Source organism: Squalius cephalus (assembly GCF_949319135.1).
Source record: "Squalius cephalus genome assembly, chromosome: 6".
NCBI classification, from domain to species: domain Eukaryota; kingdom Metazoa; phylum Chordata; class Actinopteri; order Cypriniformes; family Leuciscidae; genus Squalius; species Squalius cephalus.
In genome coordinates this window covers 17411514-17438241 of record NC_137127.1, presented here as the reverse complement: position 1 = coordinate 17438241, position 26728 = coordinate 17411514, and the positions used below count along the sequence as shown (strand labels likewise).

The window sequence follows — 26728 nt, the reverse complement described above, 5'->3', positions numbered from 1 at the left end:
TATAAAATAGAATTGGGATTGAGCCTTAAACTTGCAATTGTGAGAAAATAAGTCAGAAGTGTAAGATAAAAAGTCACAATTATCTTTTAAATTGTTTTATTCCAGAGCGGAATTGGGGTCAGAAAGATTTTATTTTTTTTAAGTATAATACAACTTTTGAATGTTAATTTTGAATGTTCTCTGAACATTCTGAAACAAGTAATAACGTTTAAAAAACGTCAGACAAACGTCCAACCAAAACATTTCAGAAAAAAATGTTCCATGACCAATGAATAAATACTGAGTCAGCAAGGAAGTAAAAAGTAAAAGACATTTATGTTACAAAATATTTCTAATTCAAATGCTGTTCTTTTGAATTTTCTGTTCATCAAAGAATCCTGAAAAAAATCATTGTTTCCAGTTTCCACAAAAATATTAAGAAACTATTTTCAACTAATAAGAAATGTTTCTTGAGCACCAACTCAACATCACAGGAATAAATTACATTTTTTACATTTTTTTTTTATTGTAATAATATTTCAAAATATTGCCGTTTTCACTGTATTTTCAATCTAATAAATGCAGCTTTTGGTAAACATAAGAGTTTTTTTTTTTTTTTTATATATATTAAAAAAGCAACCACAAACTTTACACTATATGTCACTTACTACATAGCTGTATTAAATTAGATTTAACTGTAGGCGGAGCTACCCAGTGCTACAGACCATCAAAAATACTTATAGGATTTATTTTAAAGTCATTTTAATAGCTTGTCACATTATCAAGGTGTACCTTGATATGACATATTATTTAGTGTCTCCAAAAAGATCAATACACATCTGTGTGAGAGCATATACCTGTGTATACTCTGTATAATTGTCTGTGTAGTAGATAGTGTAGTATTGGATGATGCCGTTGGGTTCATTTGGAGGACTCCAGCTGAGAAGCACTGTAGTGGTCGTAAGGAGTGTGTATAATACATTCTGTGGAGGGTCAGATGGGGCTGCAAAACAGAAAAAGAATTTAACATTATGAATACAGGGGCAATGCTGTTTCATGCTATTATTATGTATTATGAATCATTTTCAAACCTAGTGAGCTGCCTCACTCTCTAACTACCTTCTAGAGCAGCATTCTAACTGAAACTAAACCTTACAAGTGACCGAACTGACATGCCCTGAAACAAGTTAAATGTTGCTCTATTTTCTATCAATGCTTTTAGTGCAGAATAAACACTACCGTACAAAAGTTCAGGGTCTGTAAAATGTTCAAATGTTTTTTGGAAGAACTCTCTTATGCAGCATTTATTTTATCATTTGATCAAGTAACTTTCTTTTCTATTTGAATATAATTTGCATATTTGAATATATTTTAAAAAGTACTTTATTCCTGTGATGGCAAAGCTGAATTTTCAGCAGTCATCAATATCTATTATTAATATCAATTCTGAAAACAGTTGTGCGGTTTAATTGTTTTGTGAAAAGAAAATATATATTTTTTAAAAATAGAAATATTTTGTTACAATGTAAAAATATCAGTTTTGATCAGTTAAATGCATTGCTGATTAAAAGTGTTAATTTCTTAAATAAATAAAAAAATCTTACTGACTCCACACTTTCAAATTTAAATCTGATGTTTCCCTCATCTCCAATATTTGTTTCCCCACAAGTTTATTCAATGATACTTGTGATGCAGCCTTAGATTTTGGGCAAACATTTGGCATATAAGCACAAAGCAGCACTCTTCACATTATAAATATGCTTACGATATCTAAAAGTGTTGTCTAGGTTGTTTGGAGCAGAACGTGTTTGTGTTCACCTGATTCTACAGTATTGAACGTGATGTAAATCAGTATCCCTCCGTCTCCGAGTCGAGTCCAGCTGCTAACGGAGGCATTATACCGGCCCGGCTCCTCCACACTCACCACCACTGACGTATTCGTCACATTGGCCACAAATTCAGAGCTCAGATTCCTAATAAACAAACATACATGTCAGTTTCAATCTAGTATGACTGCAGTCTGGTCTATGGTAAAATATGATTTTAAATCATCTGGACTTACCACACTCTCACTATGTAGTATAAAATCTCAGAGTTGGCCTCCACAGGAGGTTTCCAGGACAACTCTACCTCAGTATCTGACAATTTCCTGGCGATTAGGAATTTTGGAGGGGAACTGGGTACTGCCGTTTAGGAAAAACAGCTATTATAGACTCAAAACCGAGGAAAATTACTTTACTCTCAAACATGATAGTGATTGGGGTTAGTAAATGTAAGACATTGTCTCCCATGCCATGTGCATTATCCGCATGTGTCCATCTTGACAACTGATAATGGAACAAATAACCAACCAAACACAGATAAACAAACAAAAACATTGTTGGTAAGCTCCTCTGACTCCTGAGGCAGAAAGATTAACCTGCTTTAAAGACAAAATTGATCCATAACACTCCCGAGTGCTGTCAGAAATGTATTTGGGAGAAATAAAAATAGTTAAACACACTCCCATTTCCGTCCACCGAAAAGCTGTAAAGAGGAGAAATGTTTACATGTGACCCAGATACTTTCGCCAGATCCAGACATATTCACTGACACTAAAAAGGAAGAATATCTTAATTAAACACAACAGGGTCTGTTGGTTAAAAACAAACACTCACCGTCCTCCAGTGTGGTGATGTTCAGGATCTCGCTCGTGTGGTTACCCATGCCGACCTGTGTGGCAGCCTGCACGCTGATGCGGTAGCGCGCATACTTCCGCAGGTTGGACAGGACAACATAAGGCACATGTGTGGTTTGGTTCAGACTGTGTGTGGCGTTCCAGTATTCCACGTTGTAGAACAAGATGATGCCGTTTGCGAGAAGCGGTGGCACCCACGACACGTTCACCTCGCTGGATCCGATGCTCTCATAGGTCAAATCATAAGGTGGGCTGCCAGGCACTGCAACAAACAAGAAAAGTCAGCACTCGTGCAAATGTTACACAACAGATAAATAAATAAGCTGGCCATATTGTGTCTGAAATATAATTCAGCCTGCAAATTTCTGATATTCAATAGAACCTCTTGCAAGTGGGCTTTTTTGTTTACTAAGGAATGGGGGATGAATGGGGTCGACCAATGATGGGAGCCAGAATTGAACTGCGATCACACGTATGCAATGTGACTGTATGCTTTATGTATAAAGTCTCTTAAGATCATCAAGCCTGCGTTGATTTGATCAAAAATACAGTAAAATCAGTAATATTGTGAAATGTTATTACATTACATGTTATAACAAATTAAAATGTAATTTATACCTGTGGTGCAAAGCTAAATATTTAGCATAACGTCTCCAGTCTTCAGTGTCACATGATCCTTCAGAAATCATTCTAATATTCTGATTTGGTGCTCAAGAAAGATTTCTTATTATTATCAATGCTGAAAACAGTTGTGCTGCTTAATATTTTAGTGGAAACCGTGATAATTTTTTTCCAGGATTCTCTGATAAACAGAAAGTTTAAAAGCATTTATTTTAAATAAAAATTTCTTTATACTCACTTTTGATAAATTTAATGTATTCTTGCTGAACTAAAGTATTAATTTCTTTAACAGAAAAAAAGTCTTAATGACCAGAAACTTTTGAATGACAGTGTACATACAGCAACTTGCTGCAACAAAGCAGCGAACGTCATTCATCTTCATTTATGAGAGATGATGATTTACATTCACCCTCATGCAAACTGAGTAGAGACGCAAAGAGTGAATAGCAACTGGCATACCGACAATTGTAGGAACCTTTTGAAAGGGAAAGATTGTGGGATTTCAGGATGAGATTAAAGTTTTATGTTTCTTCTAGTTTTTCCAATTAAATACGAACACGAACAATGACTCACCATCCTCCCCGGACAACATCTGTAGAGTATCAGAAATCTGGTTCCCGTGTCCATGCAGCGTAAACGCACGGACAGTCACATTGTAGTGTGTGTACGGCTTCAGGTAGTGCAGTGTGGCGCTGAGTGATGTGCTGTTGACGGTGTTGCTGTATGTGCCGTTTGTGTAGGAGACCTCATACAGGCGGATGATGCCGTTGGGCTTCTCTGGAGGAGACCAGGAGAGAGTAGAGGTGGAGGAGGTGGTTTTCACTACGACCAGATCCCGTGGGGGTGAATCCGGCTCTAAAAGACAGATAGAGGCATACTGAGAGATCTCAAGTGTGTGTAAGAGCACTTTTGCATGTGTATGAAAAATAATTGTCTCAATACCATCCTCTAGTGTCACAACGAAGATGTAGTCTTCATCGGTCATGGGGCTTTCCCCCACGGCTGTAGACGCCGCCACACGCACCTTATAACTGCTGTACTTGTCCAGACCTGTGGATATGACCATAAATAGTGTCATACACTGGCCTCAAAAACTATTTAAACGCTTGGGTCACTCTTAGAAATGTCTTAAATATATCTTTTGCTCACCAGGGATGCATTTATTTGACCAAACTACAGGAAAACTGAAATACTGTAAAATATTATTACAATATCTAAAAACTGTATTCTATTTGAATATATTCTAAAATGCAATTTAGTCCTGTGATTTTTAGCATCATTATTCCAGTCTTCAGTGTCACATGATCCTTCAGAAATCATTCTAATATGCTGGTTTACTGCTCAAGAAACATTTTATTATTTTCAATTTTGAAAACAATTGTGCTGCTTTTTTTTCCAGGATTCTTTGATGAACAAAAAATGAATTCATGTTTTACCTGTGAGCACTGCAGTGGTGTTGTCTGTCATCTGTCGTAATTCCTGGTTTGTGAGGAGATTTTGTATATACACAGCGTAGTGCGTTATCTTGCCGTTGGGGTTGAGGGGCGGCTCCCAGGTAACACGGATAGAGGTGGAGGTAAGATTCTGATAGGACACATTCTGAACAGAGCTTGGCACTGTGGGAAAACACTGGGGTTACTTTATACAGTGGCAGTATATTATAACAACTGTAATTCTACTCAGTGGTCTTAAGTTATTTTACCCTGTTCAGTTGTTTTCACTGTTACTTGTGCGGAAGGTCCGTCACCAATGATGTTTTTCGCCGACACGTTAAATGTGTACTCTGTGAAAGGGCTCAGTCTTCTAACCACATACATGATGTGATCAGACGACAGGTCTGCTGTCTCCTCAATGGCTGGTAGAACTGTCAATCAAAAAACAGCACACAGGCACAACCAATCAGAAAACACAATGACTACCCACCTTTTAGTGCCCATGATTTTTAATTTCCCATTCATTTTCTCCATTGTGATTTAAAAAAGTCTTCAATAAAGAGTTAAAAAATATTTACATTTATATAAAAATAGTAAAATACTTGTTTCGGTATCTTTTGACCAATATCTATTTTTATGGCAACAGTGACTACATTAACACAGTAGGTCTGTCTTGAAAGGTTTATTCACATTGCTGAAAAAACTTTATGCATGGGGATTTTATCTGTATCTTTACTTACGGAAATTATGAGTTGTTATTATAATTGTGCTTTAAACAGTCCTGTTAATAGCCAAATCGCAAAAACCTTGAAATGTGAGTGAGGTCATAGTGGGTGAAGTCAGTGGGAGGAGTTATTTACCTTCTATTCCAATGGTAGTGGCAGCTCTTGTTGGGAGGTTCGTCTGCTGCTGGGTGTAATCTGTGGCCACCGCCCTAGTGACGCGATGGGGCTGGGAGGGGCTTAAGTTAACCAATGACGGTTGGTCAGTGCCAAGAGTGAGAGGTGAAAGTTCAGTCAAAGGGTCCTCGGTTACAGCCTCAGTCTCAGCCTGAACAGATGCATTGGTTCTGTCGTTGGTGACTGTGAGCCAGGGTGGAGGCGTGTGGGGGGTGCTTGGGGTCAAAGGAAGGTCAGAGGTCAGTTCCGAGTCAGTGTTGGTAAAACCGCGACCCAAAGTGAGAAATGTTCCATGTGAGGCGAGAGTGAATGCAGATTCTGTGGTGATGTCAAGTGACCTTGCACTGCGACGAAGTCGTCGAGAGACAGCGTTCTGTAACAACAACATAAAATCAGTGAAGCTAAACCAAACAAAATGCAGTGAGTGTGTGCATGCTTGTGTAATTTATTGTTTTACCTGTCCTCTTAGGGTGATGTCCTGTACAAGCATAGTACGGTACAGCACTAGAATCCGATAGTGGCTTATCAAGCCGTTTGGTTGGCTCGGGGATCTCCAGGACAGACGAACCGACGTAGAGTCCACAGCCTCTGCTGTCAGATGAGACACCGCACTCGGGGCTAACATGGAAATAAATGCACACACACAAACAGTTATTAACACACCTTGCAGTATACTTAGCCAAGACCCTCAGCAAAGTCCGAGGGGGTCGCAATATAACTTAAAATTACTTTAAAAATCCTTTAAAATAAAATTAAGAGCCATTTTTTTCCCAATAAATGATAAATTTTCCCAATTGTACAATTCATTCCTGAGAAAAATGCAGCCCTTTATTTATCACACATTTTCGGCATTGGATGCTTTGAGGCTTTCGACCAAAATCTAATTTTAGATAAAAGCAACCCTAAGTGAACAAATAACCTTTCTTGTTTTTCCATGCATTTAATGAGCATTCAGCTATGCAGCAACAACTGGCTCTGAGTGAAAAAGTCATTTCCTCCAGCTAAATTAACCCAATTAAAGGTATAATTAGAGATAGCTGATTTCAGACAGACTTAATTATAACCAGACCAGCTAAATATAAACCTCATTTATAACTCTCACTTATTTTGACCCCCAAGTATGAACACTTACAGAAGTCACAAACACGTACACATTCCCCGAGCCTTTTGAGAGTATGTTCTCTAATCTCCATACAGATGAGTCAAAAAATGGAATTGCTTTGGTCAAAATGGCACCCAATATGCCTCCTTCAAGCATACACAAACACAGTTTGAGAAAATACGACACCAACAATCAATCAAAATGGAGGTTATGTCATGAAAACCTGAATGCCACATCTGAAGGAACCATTAATTCTCCACTGTAGTGGAAAATACATGAATTTAGATGAATTTGTGGCAATTCATCCATAAATCACAGCTAAAGTATAGCTAGGTCATGCAGTAAGAAAATTGGGAGAAAAAACAAAAGCAGTTCCACATCAGCAGAATCTAAAGTGATTTAATGCTTATTTAAGTTGCAGTCAGTACAGCTAAAAAGGGTTTATCTAGGTAATGCATAGACTTAATTTTGATTACCATTTAAACGGTTTTTATGTTTTTGAAAGAAGTCTCTTATGCTGACCAAGGCTGCATTTATTTGATCAAAAGTGATATTGTGAAATATTATTATAACTTAAATTATTATAAAATCTATTCAAATACTAGTTAATTTATAATGGCAAAGCTCAATTTTCAGCAGCCATTACTCCAGTAAAAATATTTTCACAAAGGGAAAGTTGGTTCCGTTTAACTTGACAGTAATATTTTGACAGTCGTTTTTGAACAAAATCAGTTCAGTTATATACTTTGTTCACTCAGGTTCTCTTTATCTAATATTATATAATGTATATTTATTAATGTATAATGTATAATTATATAATAAAGGTTTAAATCATCAACTGTGACATACAAAAACCTATGTAAGACATCATGTAAGATCTGTAAATCTATTATCATCTATAGTACAGAAACAATTTGTTGTTCCCATAAGTTGACTAAATCTGAAAAAAACATACTAAACTGGAAAACAAAATTAAACTAAATTTACACATAAACTACTTGCACATAAAAAAGCAAAAATGTTCTCTTATAGCGGTTTGGATTTGGGTAAGAGTAAGTCTGATGTCCTGGTAAGCCGCGCGCATGTGTGTGTGTGTGGGTGGGTTGCCAGGTAAACCCTATATTATGGGGACAAGATGTCCTCACCAAGATGGCAGTATCTGAAATCCTTGTGGTAACATTTTTTGGTCCCCATGAGGAAAACAACTTATAAATCATACTAAGTGATGTTTTTTGAAAATGTAAAAATGCAGAAAGTTTTCTGTGATGATAGGATTAGTGTAGGAGGATAGCATATACAGTTTGCACAGTATTAAAATCATTATGTATATGGAAAGCCTCCATAAAACATGAAAACAGAACATGTGTGTTTGTGTGTTTACCTTCTGCGTTTGTTGTAATGTTGACCACTGCTGCCGGTCCTGTGGCCCCTGAGGATTTGGCCATCACATGGATGTAGTATTGTGTGTATGGAGTCAGTCCAGTGTAAATAAACCCTTGATCGATTGTGCTGTTCTCACTAATAATCCCTGAAATACACATATACATGCACCACATTAACATACAAACAATGAGAGAATGTGCTTTGAACTAAGTAGTCTGGAGCATGTGTGCTAAATGCAAGTCCATCCAGCTGGTTTAGGATAAGGGCTTGTGTGTGGTGTCTGTCTGATAGTACAGTATTAAAGGGATAGTTCACCCAAAAATGAAAATTAGCCCATGATTTACTCACCCTCAAGTCATCCTTCTTTCAGACGAATTCAATCAGAGTTATATTAAAACATGTCCTGGCTCTTCCAAGCTTTATAATGGCAGTGAATGGCTGTCCATAAAAGTGCATCTATCCATCATAAAAGTGCATCTATCCATCATAAAAGTGCTGTGTGGAGCACTTTTATGATGGATAGATGCACTTTTATGGACTTCAAAACAGAAACAGCCATTCACTGCTATTATAAAGTTTGGAAGTGCCAGGACATTTTTTTTTTTTTTAAATAACTCCGATTGTACACTTCTGAAAGAAGAATGTCATATACACCTAGGATGACTTGAGGGTGAGTAAATCATGGGCTAATTTAAATTTTTGGGTGAACTATCCCTTTATCCCTTTACCATTTAAAGACATTGGTTTGATGGTCATGGGGTGTCAGAAAGTGTTACCTTCAGAGCTGTGGAGCTGGATGACATAACTGAATCGTCCTGTGGTGATCTTTGGTGGGTCCCAAGTTAGAGACAGAGATTTAGAAGTGATGTTTCTTAAAACTACGTTTTGCGGCGGGTCTTCAGGGGCTGCAACACACATTTTTGTCTTTACATTTTTGATTTGTTACAGAAACTTGAGATTATATATAATTGTGGAAATTGCGATTATTTGAACAAGAAGACAACATAAAACAGAATTTGCAATACAATTTAGCTTCTGTATTATCAAGTATTTCCATAATGGATTATTATATAAAATGTATTCATGTATTATTATAGAAAATATATTCATATATTATTATATAAAAAACATCAGCAAGTAAATAGACTTAATTTTGATTAACATTTGGGGTCGGTAGGATTTCTTTGATATATTTGAAAGAAATCTCTGAATCTGCATTTATTTGATCAAAAATGCCATAAAATCAGTAATATTGTGAAATATTATTACAATGTAAAAACTATAGATTTTATAATAATTTATGATGCAATATAGATTGGAAACATTTGTGCTGCTTGACATTTTTGTGGAAAACGTGATAAGATTTTTCAGGATTCTGATGAATAGAAAGAACAGCATTGAAATAGAAATCTTTTATACCAATATAAATGCTTTTACTTTTGATCAACTTCATGCATCATTGCTGAATAGAAGCATTGATTTCTACTTTAAACAGTAATATATATATTACATATTACATATATATTACACATATATATATATATATATATACATATTACATATATATATAAGAATAAAGTGTGTGTGATAGCATACCAGCCTCTGGCATGCGGACCATAGTGCTGGCAATCTGTCCCTCCCCTTCACTGGTGAAGGCGGAGACTTCAAACACATAAGGTGTGTAGGGGCGGAGCTCATCAATCTTTACACTGATTGGAATGCTCCAGAAGGAGGCGGGGGGAACGGCTGAGAGTGTAACAGAGGGCAGCGCAGCAGACGTCAACTGGGAAGACTCGGACGGGCTTGGAGTTCCACGAGATAAGATGTCTGCTGCATCCTAGGAGACACAAAAACACACATAAACAACCGAAACTAATTGCAAAAAAATTGCTAGATCAGTGCATATACCTCTAAGGTGTTTTGAATTTGGTTCAGCTGTCTTGTATCACTTCAAATAAACATTAATACAAGCAAAGACTTACGTTGCAGTGAGGCAGAGCTCCGTTCATGATGTCCTCTGCATTGAGCTCCAGCGTGCGGACGATCTGGCTTGTTCGGGCATGTTTGACTTTCACTGCGAACTTAGCGATAAGGCCATTGATACGTACGGGGAGAAACCATGTCACTACCACTGATGTGTGATCATCAGCAAACGCTGTGAGGTTTGACACCAGACCAGGGGCTGAGATTGAACATAAACACATGGATTAAAACATATACATACTCTAAACAAGCAGAATGAAAATATCTGTTCAAATTGAATGAATTCTACACATTTGTTTAAAACCCAGTGAGCTGCCCACTAAGTCATCAGTATTCACACTCTAGGTAGCAAAATTATGCTAGGGTTCAGTATAATTTTTTAATGTTTTTGAAAGTAGTCTTTTATGCTGGTCAATGCTCAAAAATTCAGTAAACAGTAATATTTTGAAATATTATTATTACAATTTAAAAGAGCTATTTTCTATGGAAGCTGGTTTCCGCCACAGAATAAAACATTTTTAAAAGATAATTGCGACTTTTTAACTCACAATTGCGAGTTTACTTTTACAGAATTGCGAGATATAAAGTTAGAATCGCAAGGTATAATGTCAGAATTGCTAGATATAAACTCAGAATTTATAGAACTCGTGTTATAAAGTCAGAATTGTGAGATATAAACTTGCAATTCTGACTTTTCTCGCAATTGCGAGTTTATATTTCGCAAGTCATTGAGATTCTCACAATTTTGACTTAACACACAATTGCGACTTTATATCAATCAATTCTGAGTCAAAAAGTCAGAATTGCGAGATTTAAACAGAAATGTCAGAAATGTGTCGCAATTACCTTTTTTATTTATTTTTTATTCTGTGACGGAAACAAACTTCCAAAATTTTCTATTTTAATATAAAATGTAATTTATTCCTGTGATTTATTCAGCATCATTTCTCCAGTCTTCCGTGTCACATGATCCTTCAGAAATCATTCTAATATGCTCATTTGCTGCTCAAGAAACAGGTCTTATTATCAATGTTGAAAACCGCTTTTGCTGCTTAATATTTTTGTGGAAACTGTGAATCATTTCTTTCAGAATTCTGTGATGAATAGAATGCTAACAGTAGACTCCGATGCACTTCACATGAGGAGAGCCAATTGTGTTTTATACGTGTGATCATTAACAATATTGCTCATGCAATATTGCACCTTTGATGGTAGCTACCTCTCTAGACAGTAAAGCAGCTCATTAGGGTTTTGAAAACAGTTTATATGAAATACATGGATAGTGCTTACGGGCCTCTGCTGTTTTGTAGTAAAGAGATTGGCTAAAGGGTCCAGTTCCTGCTTTGTTGACTGCTGCAACCTATAAAGAAAAGACAGAAGAAAAGCTTTTAAAAAGCAATATACTCAAACTGCACACAGTATAAGAACATCTGGTTGATTTATCACCATGACTTAGCAGAGGTGGTTATAAAGACACTGTGAGTGAAGATTCCAATGCAAGATGATCTACTCCAGACAACAGATCCATCAAAGACCGTCACACATACAAACACACGCTCACACAAAAGCTTAGAGAGTCAATTCAGAGTTCACGGTGTACCCAGCCAATGAATTCACGAGACAAATGAGGGAAAACAGAGATCCCTCGTGGATCCAGAGTTCTCTGTAGGACATGAATAATTCACAGTTGATAAATTATTGAGTGAGATCAATGGAATAGAGGCCACTGGCAACTTTCCCATGGATAGTTAATCCAGTGGTGTCTGCTGAAAGCTGGACCAGTTTAATGAAAACCATTTTCAGAAAAGTTTTTGCTTGCTGCCGTTTCATTAGGTGACAAAACATTACCCGACAAAGACATTAAATAAATGGAAAATACTAAAAAGGGAAGTAAAGGGGGCTCTAACATTTCAGATAAACATGGGTTGGATATAATATCAGTAGCAACATCTATAATTGTATTAATTCCCAGGTCTTGTACTTTTGCCTTCAGAAGAGCTTCAGTTTCTTCGGGGAATAGTGAAATTCAGAACTTGAACTGTGGGATATTGCGCCATTCTTCAATAAGAAGCCTGGAGTTCTTTGGAGTTTGAAAGGAATTGGAAATCTATAGAATTTCCCATGATGTTTAGACATTGGGAGTCTTTGTAGAGTGTATGGTATGGAAGGTAGTTTCTCATGATGTCCCATCAGAATTGTAGCATTAAGTTGCATGGAAATCACCCTCTTGTGATTTTTTTTTTTGTTTTTTTTTGCCATTATTATGCATCATATACACTACCATTCAAAGTTTGGTGTCGGAAAGATATTTGAATGTTTCTGAAAGATATTACTCTGGTCTTCAGTGTCACATGTTCCTTCAGAAATATTTCTAATATGCTGATTCTTATTATCAATGTTGAAAATACTTTTGCTGGAAACAAAATTCTTTGATGAAATATTCTGTCAGAAATATTTTGTAACATTATAAATATCTTTAATGTCACTTTTGATTAATTTAATACATTCTTGCTGGTATAAAGTAGCACATTCTTTCAATATACAGTCGTGCTCAAAAGTTTACATACACCTTGCAGAATCTGCTAAATGTTAATTATTTTAACAAAATAAGAAGTATCGTACAAAATGCATGTTATTATTTATTTAGTACTGTCCTGAATAAGATATGTAACATAAAAGATGTTTACATAGTCCAAATTGATGAATTTATAAAAATGACAGAAGGAAACACGATGCATTAAGAGCTGGGGGTTGAAAACTTTTTCAGTTTGAGGATCAAGGTAAATTGTACTTTATTTGTCTTCCGGGAAACATGCAAGTACTGTACCACTTCTGTTGCTTCTGAAGGACAATACTAAATGATTTTTTTTTATATTTAAACAAAATAAGAAAAATTTGGACATCTTCATCCTGGTCAAAAGTTTTCAACCCCCAGCTCTTAATGCATCATGTTTCCTTCTGGAGCATCATTGAATGTTTGAACCTTTTTTAACAGTTGTGTTTGAGTCCCTCAATTGTCCTCAGTGTGAAAAGATGGATCTCAAAATCATACACAGTCTCTGCTGGAAAGGGTTCAAACATGCAAAAGATGCTGGAAAACTGAAGAATTAGATTTATTTATGAAGAACATTGGCCAGTTTAACTGCTCAGGACAAACAAGGGACTCAAGAACAACCGTCACAAAAAAAAAAAAAAAAAAAAAAAAAAAAAAAACACTGTTGTGGACCATCCAGGTAATGACACACAGTATAAAGATTGAAGGGTATGGTATGTAAACTTTTGAATGGGACTATATGTAAACATCTTTTATGTTAAATATCTTATTCAGGACAGTACTAAATAAAAAATAACATGCATTAAAAACATGCAATAACAGCACGACTGTATATAGTTTTGAGCAGCTCATCAAAACATTTGTATTTTTGTCCCTTTCTGTGTGTGTGTGCTCCTATGGTTCACAAGCTTTATGTGGCTGTGACAAGCAATTTCATTAAGGAAGTCTTGCCAGGTAATTTTGAGGATGTATTTTTGTGACATTTAGAAACTATCCACTGAAGTCTGCTGTTTCTTGGTGAGCTTTAACAACAAACTATTATTTTTGACACTTTAATTTGATAGTTTTTCCTGAACAATACATTTGCGGCCGGGCCGAGAACTTGTATTTTCTTCAAGTCTGCGTCATTTGTTATTTCAACTTTTTACAGTTCCTACAAAAAACAAACAAAAAAAACTGCAGTACAAGTGCATTTTGTATTATGGTGTTGTGTACATTCTTTAAGCAGTTTAAAATACACTATATTCTGATTCTATAATGTGAAAATCTATGCCGTGGTTAAATTAGACTTTGTGAATTTTTGCTTTCATAACTATTGAAATGTGTGAAGATCAAGCGTGCACCTTGATGTTGTACGTTGCTCCAGGGGTGAGTGTGTTCAGGAGAGTTTCTGGGATGTCCAGGCCCTTGGTGACCTCAGTGAAGGTAGGGTCGGGATATGGACACACCTCCTTGTATTTGATGACAAATGAGTGAATTGTGGGGTCAAGGGGCAGCGGCATCCGCCAGGACAGCAGGATTCCATTGGAACCAACCCGCTCACCTTCTGGCTTAGAGGGCGCCGCAGGTACTACATACACATACATATAAACACACAAAAAACTTGAGAATCTTATGATGCATTTGATATTTTATCCTATTTTTATGACAGCTTTATTGATTACTTGATTCGAATTGGTTAATTACAGTAATTTTTTTCATGTCGTTTTTTTTTAATTGATTGTCATTTGTGTTGCCATTTTATCCTCATCTTCTGCAATGAAGCAGGACGGATGTTGTTACTCTAACCAAGATATAGTATCGTCCAGGTCATTATCAAACGTAGAGGTCTTTCAGAAGGTGCTTGGCTCGCTAACAACTAGTTGTTGTGGAGGTGTCAGCCATTTAGGAGAATAACAATACAATATAAAGCCATCAGAAATCGTGACCCGCCAATGCCATTCTCATAGAGATGAGCAAACCAGCGACCCGGGAATATGATACTGACCTATCAAAGCCTGGAATCAGCATCAATTATGCAAACATAAATGTACACACATACACACACACACTTCAAATGGAAAAAAAGTCCATATGGATTCATGTACATTACATTATTACATTTTTATGTTATTTTATTACATTTTCTACATTAATATGGATAATTTAGGGCATTTTTGTTAGTGTGACATTATTTACAACATTTGTTTGACTGAATAGAATGTTTTCACTTGATAAAGTAGTCTAGAGGAATATATAGGAACTATGGGGAAATACACATAAATTAAGAAAGGAAGGCATATTTTTTATTAAAAGAAGATAGTGGTTTAAGAATGGAACACACAGACTTACATGACTCAATAGTGGTGACAAGTATTCGGCTGACAGGTGAGCTGAACCCTGACGAGGCCACTGCATTGACCGTGATGGTGTATGATGTTCCAGGGGTTACACTGGACACTTGAGCCTAAAACATAGAATAGACACAATACATATACAGGACAAACATAGATCTACATCTACAATGAACATATGGGTCATTCTCAAATATGGTAACAGATACGGTTCTTGACAAAACAAAACAAAAAAAGTATTAGGGCTGTCAAACGATTAATCGCGATTAATCGCATCCAAAATAAAAGTTTGTGTTTACATAATATATGTGTGTGTATGGAGTATAATTATTTTCTATATATAAATACACACACATGCATATATATTTAAGAAAAATGTGTTATTTATATATAAAATATTTATATATAATATAAATTATATATAATATAAATATATATACACAGTATATGCATGCAAATATTTCTGAAATATATACATGCATGTGTGTGTATTTATATATAGAAAATAATTATACACCGTACACACACATGTATTATGTAAAAACAAACTTTTATTTTGGATGCGATTAATCGCGATTAATCGTTTGACAGCCCTAATATTTATACAATATTTAAAAGACAATTCTATAACATTTTCTATAACCATTGTTTATATTGGATAATATAAAAGACACTGTGTTGTTTAGCGCTTTTCCTCCCTTGTATTATGTTCGAAATCTGGGTCCAATTTTTATGTTGCAGGTCAAATTGACACTAATTGGATTCAATACAATCACAGTCACACACACATTACATCAAAAATAAACACGTGTTTAACAACTATTTTTAACCATTTGTTTAATTGTTTTTAAATGGTTTTTGTTTCATTTTTGTGTGCTTTCCTAAAGCTCAAACAGTAGAGCATGGTGCTACTGTAGCAACACAAAAATCATGCGTTCGATTCCCAGCAATATTAACATTCTTGAACTGATAAAAATGTATGCATTTAACGTAATGTGCATTCCTTTGGATAAAAGTATCTGCCAAATGCATAAATGTAAATTTAAATACTCTCAGAGGGTAGTTGAGGAACTAACATCATAAATACATACATATTTTTATTTTGGGTCTGTGCAGCTGCGGTTAACCATGAAATTGTGGGTCAAATTAATCATTAGAAATTATGTAAACGCAGTCCAACAATCCCTACCCTGAAACGTAACCCTACGCATAACCTCTACCTAAAATCAGAGGGAAATGAAAGGTGTGGAAAAAATAAAGACTAAAATAACAAAGATTATAACATTTTGACATTTAATACATATTTATGATATGTACACAGTATATTATGTTAGTATAAAGGAATATATTATTCCTTTTATGTTAGGAATTTGAACTATTCAACTACTCACTCACTCAAGCCAAAAAGTCAACAGTTTTTGAGAGTGACCTTTATAATGGTAACATCTTATGTCTTCTAGTTACCTATTTTGTTGGTGTTGTTTTGCACCTAAAATTTCAGGATTGTAAAAAATCTATTTAATAGAGAAATAAAATCTGTGCTTATTTTGATTTAGTTATTGCATTTTACATTACTGAATGGTGTACAATTTTTAAAATAATATAGTCAGTAAAGGCTCATTTTCAGTGCATAAAGCGTAGTAATATCTCACAACATATTGCTGAGTCATGTCTCTTCTGAGAAAACTGAAGCATAACATGCTATAAAATAAACCTCAGGTAAAACCAAAAAGTCAGCACTAGATACTAAACAAATCACAATTTGAATGCGATCAGATATATGAATTTCAGACTGAAGACAATGACTTGCATAAATCAAACACATCGCATTATTACTCCAAAACACCATCATGCATCAAACCACCCTCAAAAACACAAGGAATTTTGTACATCTACTGTATAGACATCATCAATAATCCATGCACCTCAGACACTCCCACAAACAGACACACAAACACACTTTTTGCAAGCGAATCTTCTTGAGCCATTACTAGCAATAATTTCACCAGAAATCATTTGTTCATATAAATCATATATTAAAAAGCATCTTTTGTGGTCTTCTGTCACATGTTCACAAACACAAAGTTTGTTGAGTAATGAAACAGCGGCAGGCTAAGTTACCATACGTGATGTCACACCACTTGTTCCAGAAAGACAATAGTCTTATCAGATGTGAGGATAAAATGGCCTGACAACACCAGTAAAACAAGATAACATGGTAAAATCGAATCCCTGCGTTACATAACGTTTATGTATATATATGTATAAATATAAACCACACTTCTATGAATTTCACTGCAAATAAATAAAATATCTACCAATATATTTGCTTAGAAATGTTGCAAGAGCTTTTCTTAGAACTAATTTCACTCTTCTGAGCCATTTTGCAATTTAACTAACTCCTAAAACCCTAAAGCAAGTTACTTTCAAGTTCACACAGGGGAAAATATAAATAGTAAAGAAAATATAAATGATGCAGAAAATGAAGCATACGGGTTTTAAGCGAAACTTTTAATTGTTGATGGCAACTTTTATCAGAAATGTTATTATGATGTTCAATTATGAATGCTCTAGAAATTAATGCATAAAATGTCAAATGGAAATCCTTTACAAATATACAGTTCCGCACAAGGAAGACGAGTCAGTGTTCAGTGATATTTATCACACACTCAAGTCTTTGTGTGGAAGAATTGTCGTATTTCTTAATTCTAAGAAACACAAGCCAGTTTAAGAATTCCTCCAAGGTCGTGTAGCGTCTCACCATCACACTCAAACAGACCAAAGTGTATGTGTGTGTGTGTGTGTGTGTGTGTGTGTGTGTGTGTGTGTGTGTGTATGTGTAAGAGTTCAGCAAATTTTTATGAGAATAAATCTATTTTGCAGGGATGAAAACTTCAAAATGTTACAAAATTGTCTCCATTTAAGTTCCTGAGTTGGAACTTTAATTTGAATTCATTCAATTAATTTCACTGAAAATCATTTGATGATTTGAACACATGATATTCAATTGGAATTTGAATCCAAATTACAACAAAAAGAAAATGAAATGAAACATAAAGGGGTAATTTACTAAATTGGAGTATTATGTGAAAAGCATTATTTTCCCAATATGACCAAAATATTAAAGTTTAATTTATTAAATATAATGGAATATATTATATTTGTAAGTTGTAATTTCAAGGATTACAACATTCTATTTTAATTCTACTTTTTAAAACAAATGTATTTGGTACATCAATTCAGTTTCACAAACTGAATTGGTTTTTAAAATAATTCTCAATACACTTCTGAATGGCATTCAGAAGACCCTTCTATGTTGAGTATTTAATGCATGTCATGTAATGCAAAACCCATGCAATGCAAATATGCAATTGATGCCTACCTGAACGTTACCGAGGCCCGAGTACAGGATAACCAGCAGGGGCAGACAGGATGGCATGATGGCCCCTCACTAATAGATAGCTGCTGAATGGGTAACTAACCACTGGTATGCGAATGATCAGAAACAAACTAGTCCCACCACCAATGCTAAACCTATTATTAACGGTCTTCTCTCTCTTTCACTCTCTACCTTGTTCTCCAACCTTCCTCCTCACACTCCGCCCAGCTGACACGGATACTCTTCTACCTGACACCTGGCATACGGCTGTGGGAGAGGTCTGTGAGTGACTCAGGGTGTGTGTGTGTGTGTGTGTGGGGGGGTGTACCTGGACGTAGCTGTCTTCTGTGGTGGTGATGGTAATATTGCCGTGGTCAGGAAGCACTTGGATCAGGTAGTTCTTATCACATCCAAGTGATGCCAGCCAGTGGAGAGAGAAAGCACGAGGTGACACGTTGATCACACGCAACCCTTCAGGACTGGCAGGCACTGAAACACACAGATTTGGGTTTTGAAAAAAAAAAAAAAAAATACATGTATTTATTTTACAGACAGACAAATGCTAAAAATTCAATTCAGCTCACTTTAGTTTAAATTAAAGGGGGGGGGGGGGGGTGAAATGCTATTTCATGCATACTGAGTTTTTTACACTGTTAAAGAGTTGGATTCCCATGTTAAACATGGACAAAGTTTCAAAAATTAAATTGTACGTTTGAAGGAGTATTTCTGTGCCAAAAATTGTCCTTCTGGTTTGTCACAAGTTTCGGAAAGTTTTTTTCGAGTATGGGTATGTGTGACGTCAGATGTAACGGAATTTCCTTATATGGGTCCTAAGGGCACTTCTCCGGTAAGATCGCGGGCGCGCGCGCACTCGTAGACCAGAGCAAGAGAGCGAAAGCAGTTCGCCATCAAAGCGCCCTGCCCGGCTTTTGGGAAGCCAATGTCACCAAAGAAGTGTGTTTTTGGTTGCCAGGGCAAGACAACCCTGCACAGATTCCCAAAGAACCCGGCGTTAAGGCACCAGTGGATGGAGTTTGTTTTTCCTGAGCATAAACGGAGTTGTGTAGACTGTTTGTTCCCTGCATTTCGACGATGATTGTTTTATAAACAAAGCCCAGATCGTCGGATTTGCAGATCGTCTATTAATGCTTAAGGATCGAGCAGTCACAATGATAAAGGTTCGGTGAGTAAAACTGCTTCTATTGTCTCTGTGTGTTGTTACTAGCTCGGCGCGTTAGCACAGCTTTAGCGATCGCCCACAGGGCCCGCCTCCAGCCGCTCGTTTTTTTCCGGAAAGACTCGGTACAGCCTATCTTTCTTTTATAAATATAATAAAACTAAAGACTTTTTGGAGATATGAAGGATGCAATACTACTCTATAGGTACTCAAGATTAACAGGAGATTGAGTGAAAATGAGCATTTCACCCCCCCTTTAAGGTTAAATTAAATTTCATTCATTTTAATCAGGTTTGGTTAGATTCATTTTCACTCACTCACCCACCGACTCACTCACCCACCTACCCACCCACCCACTCACCCACCTACCCACCCACCCACCCACCCACTCACCCACCTACCCACCCACTCACCCACCCACCCACCCACTCACTCACCTACCGACTCACTCACCAATTCACCCACCCACTCACTCACTCACTCACTCAGCGACTCACTGACTCATTCACTCACACTCAACGACTCACTCAGCGACTCACTCCCTCACTCAACGGACTCCCTCACTCAGCCACTCACTCACTCAGCGACTCACTCACTCACTCAGTCACTCACTCACTCAGCGACTCACTCACTCACTCACTCACACTCAACGACTCCCTCACTCACTCACTCAGCGACTCACTCACTCACTCAGCCACTCACTCACTCAGCGACTCACTCACTCAGCCACTCACTCACTCAGCCACTCACTCACTCAGCCACTCACTCACTCACTCACTCACTCACTCACTCACTCACTCAGCGACTCACTCACTCAACGACTCACTCACTCACTCACTCACTCACTCAGCCACTCACTCACTCACTCAACCACTCACTCAGCCACTCAGCCACTCACTCACTCAACGACTCACTCACTCACTCACTCAGCGACTCACTCCCTCACTCAGCCACTCACTCACTCAGCGACTCACTCACTCACTCACTCACTCACTCAGCGACTCACTCACTCAACGACTCACTCACTCAACGACTCACTCACTCACTCACTCAGCCACTCACTCACTCAACGACTCACTCACTCACTCACTCACTCAACCACTCAGCGACTCACTCACTCACTCAACGACTCACTCACTCACTCACTCACTCACTCACTCACTCACTCAGCCACTCACTCACTCAACGACTCACTCACTCACTCAGCGACTCACTCACTCACTCAGCCACTCACTCACTCAGCCACTCACTCAACGACTCACTAACTCACTCACTCAGCAACTCACTCATTCAACGACTCACTCACTCACTCACTCACTCACTCACTCAGCCACTCACTGACTCATTCACTCACACTCAACGACTCACTCAGCGACCCACTCCCTCACTCAATCACTCACTCAGCGACTCACTCACTCACTCAGCCACTCACTCACTCAGCGACTCACTCACTCACTCACACTCAACGACTCCCTCACTCACTCACTCACTCACTCAGCGACTCACTCACTCAGCCACTCACTCACTCAGCGACTCACTCACTCAGCGACTCACTCACTCAGCCACTCACTCACTCACTCAACCACTCACTCACTCAACGACTCACTCACTCACTCAGCGACTCACTCACTCACTCACTCAGCGACTCACTCACTCACTCACTCAGCGACTCACTCACTCACTCAACGACTCACTCACTCAACGACTCACTCACTCACTCACTCACTCAGCCACTCACTCACTCAGCGACTCACTCACTCAGCCACTCACTCACTCACTCACTCACCCACTCACTCAGCCACTCACTCAGCCACTCACTCACTCAACGACTCACTCACTCACTCACTCAGCGACTCACTCACTCACTCAGCGACTCACTCACTCACTCAACGACTCACTCACTCACTCACTCAGCGACTCACTCACTCAGCCACTCACTCACTCAGCCACTCACTCACTCAGCCACTCACTCACTCACTCACTCACTCAACGACTCACTAACTCACTCACTCAGCGACTCACTCACTCAACGACTCACTCACTCACTCACTCAACCACTCACTCAGCCACTCAGCCACTCACTCACTCAGCCACTCACTCACTCACTCACTCAACCACTCACTCAGCCACTCACTCACTCAACGACTCACTAACTCACTCACTCAGCAACTCACTCACTCAACGACTCACTCACTCACTCAACCACTCACTCAGCCACTCACTCACTCAACGACTCACTAACTCACTCACTCAGCAACTCACTCACTCAACGACTCACTCACTCACTCACTCACTCACTCACTCACTCAGCGACTCACTGACTCATTCACTCACACTCAACGACTCACTCAGCGACTCACTCCCTCACTCAATCACTCACTCAGCGACTCACTCACTCACTCAGCCACTCACTCACTCAGCGACTCACTCACTCACTCACTCACACTCAACGACTCCCTCACTCACTCACTCACTCACTCAGCGACTCACTCACTCACTCAGCTACTCACTCACTCAGCCACTCACTCACTCAGCGACTCACTCACTCAGCCACTCACTCACTCACTCAACCACTCACTCACTCAACGACTCACTCACTCACTCAACGACTCACTCACTCAGCGACTCACTCACTCACTCAACGACTCACTCACTCACTCAACGACTCACTCACTCACTCACTCACTCACTCAGCCACTCACTCAGCCACTCACTCACTCACTCACTCACTCACTCAGCGACTCACTCACTCACTCAACGACTCACTCACTCAACGACTCACTCACTCACTCAGCCACTCACTCACTCAGCCACTCACTCACTCAGCGACTCACTCACTCAGCCACTCACTCACTCAGCCACTCACTCACTCACTCACTCACTCAACGACTCACTAACTCACTCACTCAGCGACTCACTCACTCAACGACTCACTCACTCACTCACTCACTCACTCACTCACTCACTCACTCACTCACTCACTCAGCCACTCACTCACTCAGCCACTCACTCACTCACTCACTCACTCAACCACTCACTCAGCCACTCAGCCACTCACTCACTCACTCACTCAACGACTCACTCACTCACTCAACGACTCACTAACTCACTCACTCAGCGACTCACTCACTCAACGACTCACTCACTCACTCAACCACTCACTCAACCACTCACTCAACCACTCACTCAACCACTCACTCAACCACTCACTCAACCACTCACTCAACCACTCACTCAACCACTCAATCAGCCACTCAGCCACTCACTCACTCACTCACTCAACCACTCACTCACTCACTCAACGACTCACTCACTCACTCACTCAGCGACTCACTCACTCAGCGACTCACTCACTCACTCACTCACTCACTCACTCACTCACTCACTCAGCCACTCACTCACTCACTCACTCACTCACTCACTCACTCAGCCACTCACTCAGCCACTCAGCCACTCACTCACTCAGCCACTCACTCACTCACTCACTCAACCACTCACTCAGCCACTCACTCACTCAACGACTCACTCACTCACTCACTCAGCGACTCACTAACTCACTCACTCACTCACTCACTAACTCACTCACTCACTCACTCAACGACTCACTAACTCACTCACTCAGCGACTCACTCACTCAACGACTCACTCACTCACTCACTCACTCACTCACTCACTCAACCACTCACTCAACCACTCACTCAACCACTCACTCAACCACTCACTCAACCACTCACTCAACCACTCACTCAACCACTCACTCAACCACTCACTCAGCCACTCAGCCACTCACTCACTCACTCACTCACTCAACCACTCACTCACTCACTCAACGACTCACTCACTCACTCACTCAGCGACTCACTCACTCAGCGACTCACTCACTCACTCACTCACTCACTCACTCACTCAGCCACTCACTCACTCACTCACTCACTCACTCACTCACTCAGCCACTCACTCAGCCACTCAGCCACTCACTCACTCAGCCACTCACTCACTCACTCACTCACTCAACCACTCACTCAGCCACTCACTCACTCAACGACTCACTCACTCACTCAGCGACTCACTAACTCACTCACTCACTCACTCACTCAACGACTCACTAACTCACTCACTCAGCGACTCACTCACTCAACGACTCACTCACTCACTCACTCACTCACTCACTCACTCACTCACTCACTCACTCAACCACTCACTCAGCCACTCACTCAGCCACTCAGCCACTCACTCAGCCACTCAGCCACTCACTCACTCAGCCACTCACTCACTCAGCCACTCACTCACTCACTCACTCAACCACTCACTCAGCCACTCAGCCACTCACTCACTCAACGACTCACTCACTCACTCAGCGACTCACTCACTCACTCACTCACTCACTCAGCAACTCAACCACTCACTCACTCACTCACTCACTCACTCACTCACTCACTCAACGACTCACTCACTCACTCACTCAACCACTCACTCAACCACTCACTCAGCCACTCAGCCACTCACTCACTCACTCACTCACTCAACCACTCACTCAGCCACTCAGCCACTCACTCACTCAACGACTCACTCACTCAGCGACTCACTCACTCACTCACTCACTCAGCGACTCACTCACTCACTCAGCGACTCACTCACTCACTCAACGACTCACTCACTCACTCACTCACTCACTCACTCACTCACTCACTCACTCACTCACTCACTCACTCACTCAGCCACTCACTCACTCAGCCACTCACTCACTCAGCCACTCAGCGACTCACCCACTCACTCACTCACTCACTCACTCACTCACTCACTCACTCAACCACTCACTCAACCACTCACTCAACCACTCAGCCACTCACTCACTCACTCACTCACTCACTCACTCAACCACTCACTCAGCCACTCAGCCACTCACTCACTCAACGACTCACTCACTCAGCGACTCACTCACTCACTCACTCACTCAGCGACTCACTCACTCACTCAGCGACTCACTCACTCACTCAACGACTCACTCACTCACTCACTCACTCACTCACTCACTCACTCACTCACTCACTCACTCACTCACTCACTCACTCACTCAGCCACTCACTCACTCAGCCACTCACTCACTCAGCCACTCAGCGACTCACCCACTCACTCACTCACTCACTCACTCACTCACTCACTCACTCACTCACTCAACCACTCACTCAACCACTCACTCAGCCACTCAGCCACTCACTCACTCACTCACTCACTCACTCACTCACTCAACCACTCACTCAGCCACTCAGCCACTCACTCACTCAACGACTCACTCACTCAGCGACTCACTCACTCACTCACTCACTCACTCAGCGACTCACTCACTCACTCAGCGACTCACTCACTCACTCAACGACTCACTCACTCACTCACTCACTCACTCACTCACTCACTCACTCACTCACTCACTCACTCACTCACTCACTCACTCAGCGACTCACTCACTCACTCACTCACTCAGCGACTCACTCACTCACTCAGCGACTCACTCACTCACTCAACGACTCACTCACTCACTCACTCACTCACTCACTCACTCACTCACTCACTCACTCACTCACTCACTCAGCGACTCACTCACTCACTCACTCACTCACTCAGCCACTCACTCACTCAGCCACTCAGCGACTCACTCACTCACTCACTCAGCGACTCACTCACTCACTCAACGACTCACTCACTCACTCACTCACTCACTCACTCACTCACTCACTCACTCACTCACTCACTCACTCACTCACTCACTCACTCACTCACTCACTCAGCCACTCACTCACTCAGCCACTATTTATAAAGCACCTTTAAAACAAAACCACTGCAATTCAAAGTGCTTTACTAGCGTAAACAAGCAATTGCCATTAAATACAAGCAATGAAAATAACACTAAAATAGTTTAGAATAAAACAGTAAAAATGTTAATGTTAAGAATATTATAAAAATTATCAACAATGAAATGTTCATAAAGCAAAATTGATTAGAAATGAATGATAGTGTTGTTGATAAATTGTTTAATTTGATTCATTTTAGTTTGGTTCAGTTCAATTTGATTCAGTTCAGATCGGTTCAGTTCAAATCAATGCTGTTGAACCAAGCCAAAATTAACTGTTTTTAATCGAAATTAATAATTAATTTCAGTTAAGTTCAGTTCAATTTATTGAAATGTAATATAATTTACGGTTAAGGTTCAGTTTGTTTCAATGCAGTTCGGTTCCATTAAATTATGTTTGGATCTGTTCAATGCAAGTTTCAAATGCAATTCAATGCAATTCAGTTGCAACTTAACGCAGGGTGAATCAGTTTTGCTCAATTAAAATAGATTCAGCTCGGTTCAATTCAAGCTTCATTTGACAATACAAACTGTTCTAAAACAGTTTTAGAGGACCTTTCATTATGCCAAGTGCATTTTGGGAAACAGTCTAACCTGTGTGTATGGTGATGGTGGCAGCGGTTCCACCGATGGTGTTTCTGAAGCGTTGTACAGTGGTGTTGTAGGAGCAGCCGCTCCACAGGCCATTGACGGTGACCTCCTGCAAGTGTGGACTCACATCTAACGTCCAGATTTGAGAGCCATTACTGATGGTCACTTTATAAAAATCAAAATAGCCAGCAGCTGGTGCCCATGCCACTGTGGCTGATGTGATGTTGACGTGAGACACAGAGAGTGAACACACACCTGCTGGCTCTGGAATAAAAAATTAAATAAAAATCAGTGCATAGAATTATCTTTCTTATTAATATGTGTTTATGTATTGTATTTTTTTTTCCATATCTATAATGTTAATGATACCAAAAGTAGAAAGTATCACTGGGAAATTCTTACTAGTAGAGATGTTTTTGAATGTGGTCTGGCTGAAATCTGACCCCAGGAAGGACTGGATCTCAAACCTGTAATCACTTCCTGGGGTCAGGTCATGAATACTGACACTGTTTCCATGGAGATCAACCTGGTGTTGCAGAGGACGGTCACCCGCGAGGCCATATCGAAACTAAAGAGGAACAAATGTAAAGAAAGCAAGCAACAGAAATAAAATAAGTATGGGCATAAACTTTAAACACTATCGTTCAAAAGATTGGGGTCTGTATACATTTTTTTTTTGTTGAAAAAATTAATACTTTTATTTAGCAAGGATACATTAAATAGATCACTAGTGAAAGTAAAGACGTATAATGTTACAAAAGTTGTTTTG

The 26728-nt window shown here is 39.4% G+C and overlaps 1 protein-coding gene and 1 long non-coding RNA gene across 2 annotated transcripts in view; one reads left to right on the top strand and one right to left on the bottom strand.

Annotated features, from left to right (window-relative positions):
* Positions 1 to 14145, bottom strand: part of ptprq (protein tyrosine phosphatase receptor type Q) — a 34053-nt gene extending 19908 nt beyond the window's left edge. Inside the window, exons 1-13 of the mRNA XM_079873470.1 lie at positions 13975 to 14145; positions 11368 to 11437; positions 10077 to 10276; positions 9691 to 9931; positions 8871 to 8999; positions 8093 to 8239; positions 6067 to 6227; positions 5571 to 5982; positions 4980 to 5141; positions 4714 to 4893; positions 4220 to 4327; positions 3851 to 4132; positions 2637 to 2918 (exon numbers count right to left, since the gene is read on the bottom strand). Coding sequence (XP_079729596.1) covers positions 2637 to 2918; positions 3851 to 4132; positions 4220 to 4327; positions 4714 to 4893; positions 4980 to 5141; positions 5571 to 5982; positions 6067 to 6227; positions 8093 to 8239; positions 8871 to 8999; positions 9691 to 9931; positions 10077 to 10276; positions 11368 to 11437; positions 13975 to 14133 — 2533 coding nt within the window. The 5' untranslated portion in view covers positions 14134 to 14145. The remainder of the gene's footprint in view (positions 1 to 2636; positions 2919 to 3850; positions 4133 to 4219; positions 4328 to 4713; positions 4894 to 4979; positions 5142 to 5570; positions 5983 to 6066; positions 6228 to 8092; positions 8240 to 8870; positions 9000 to 9690; positions 9932 to 10076; positions 10277 to 11367; positions 11438 to 13974) is intronic.
* The window catches only part of LOC307159833, a 272209-nt gene that overhangs the window by 5174 nt on the left and 240307 nt on the right, over positions 1 to 26728 (top strand). The gene's annotated exons all lie outside the window — the stretch shown is intronic.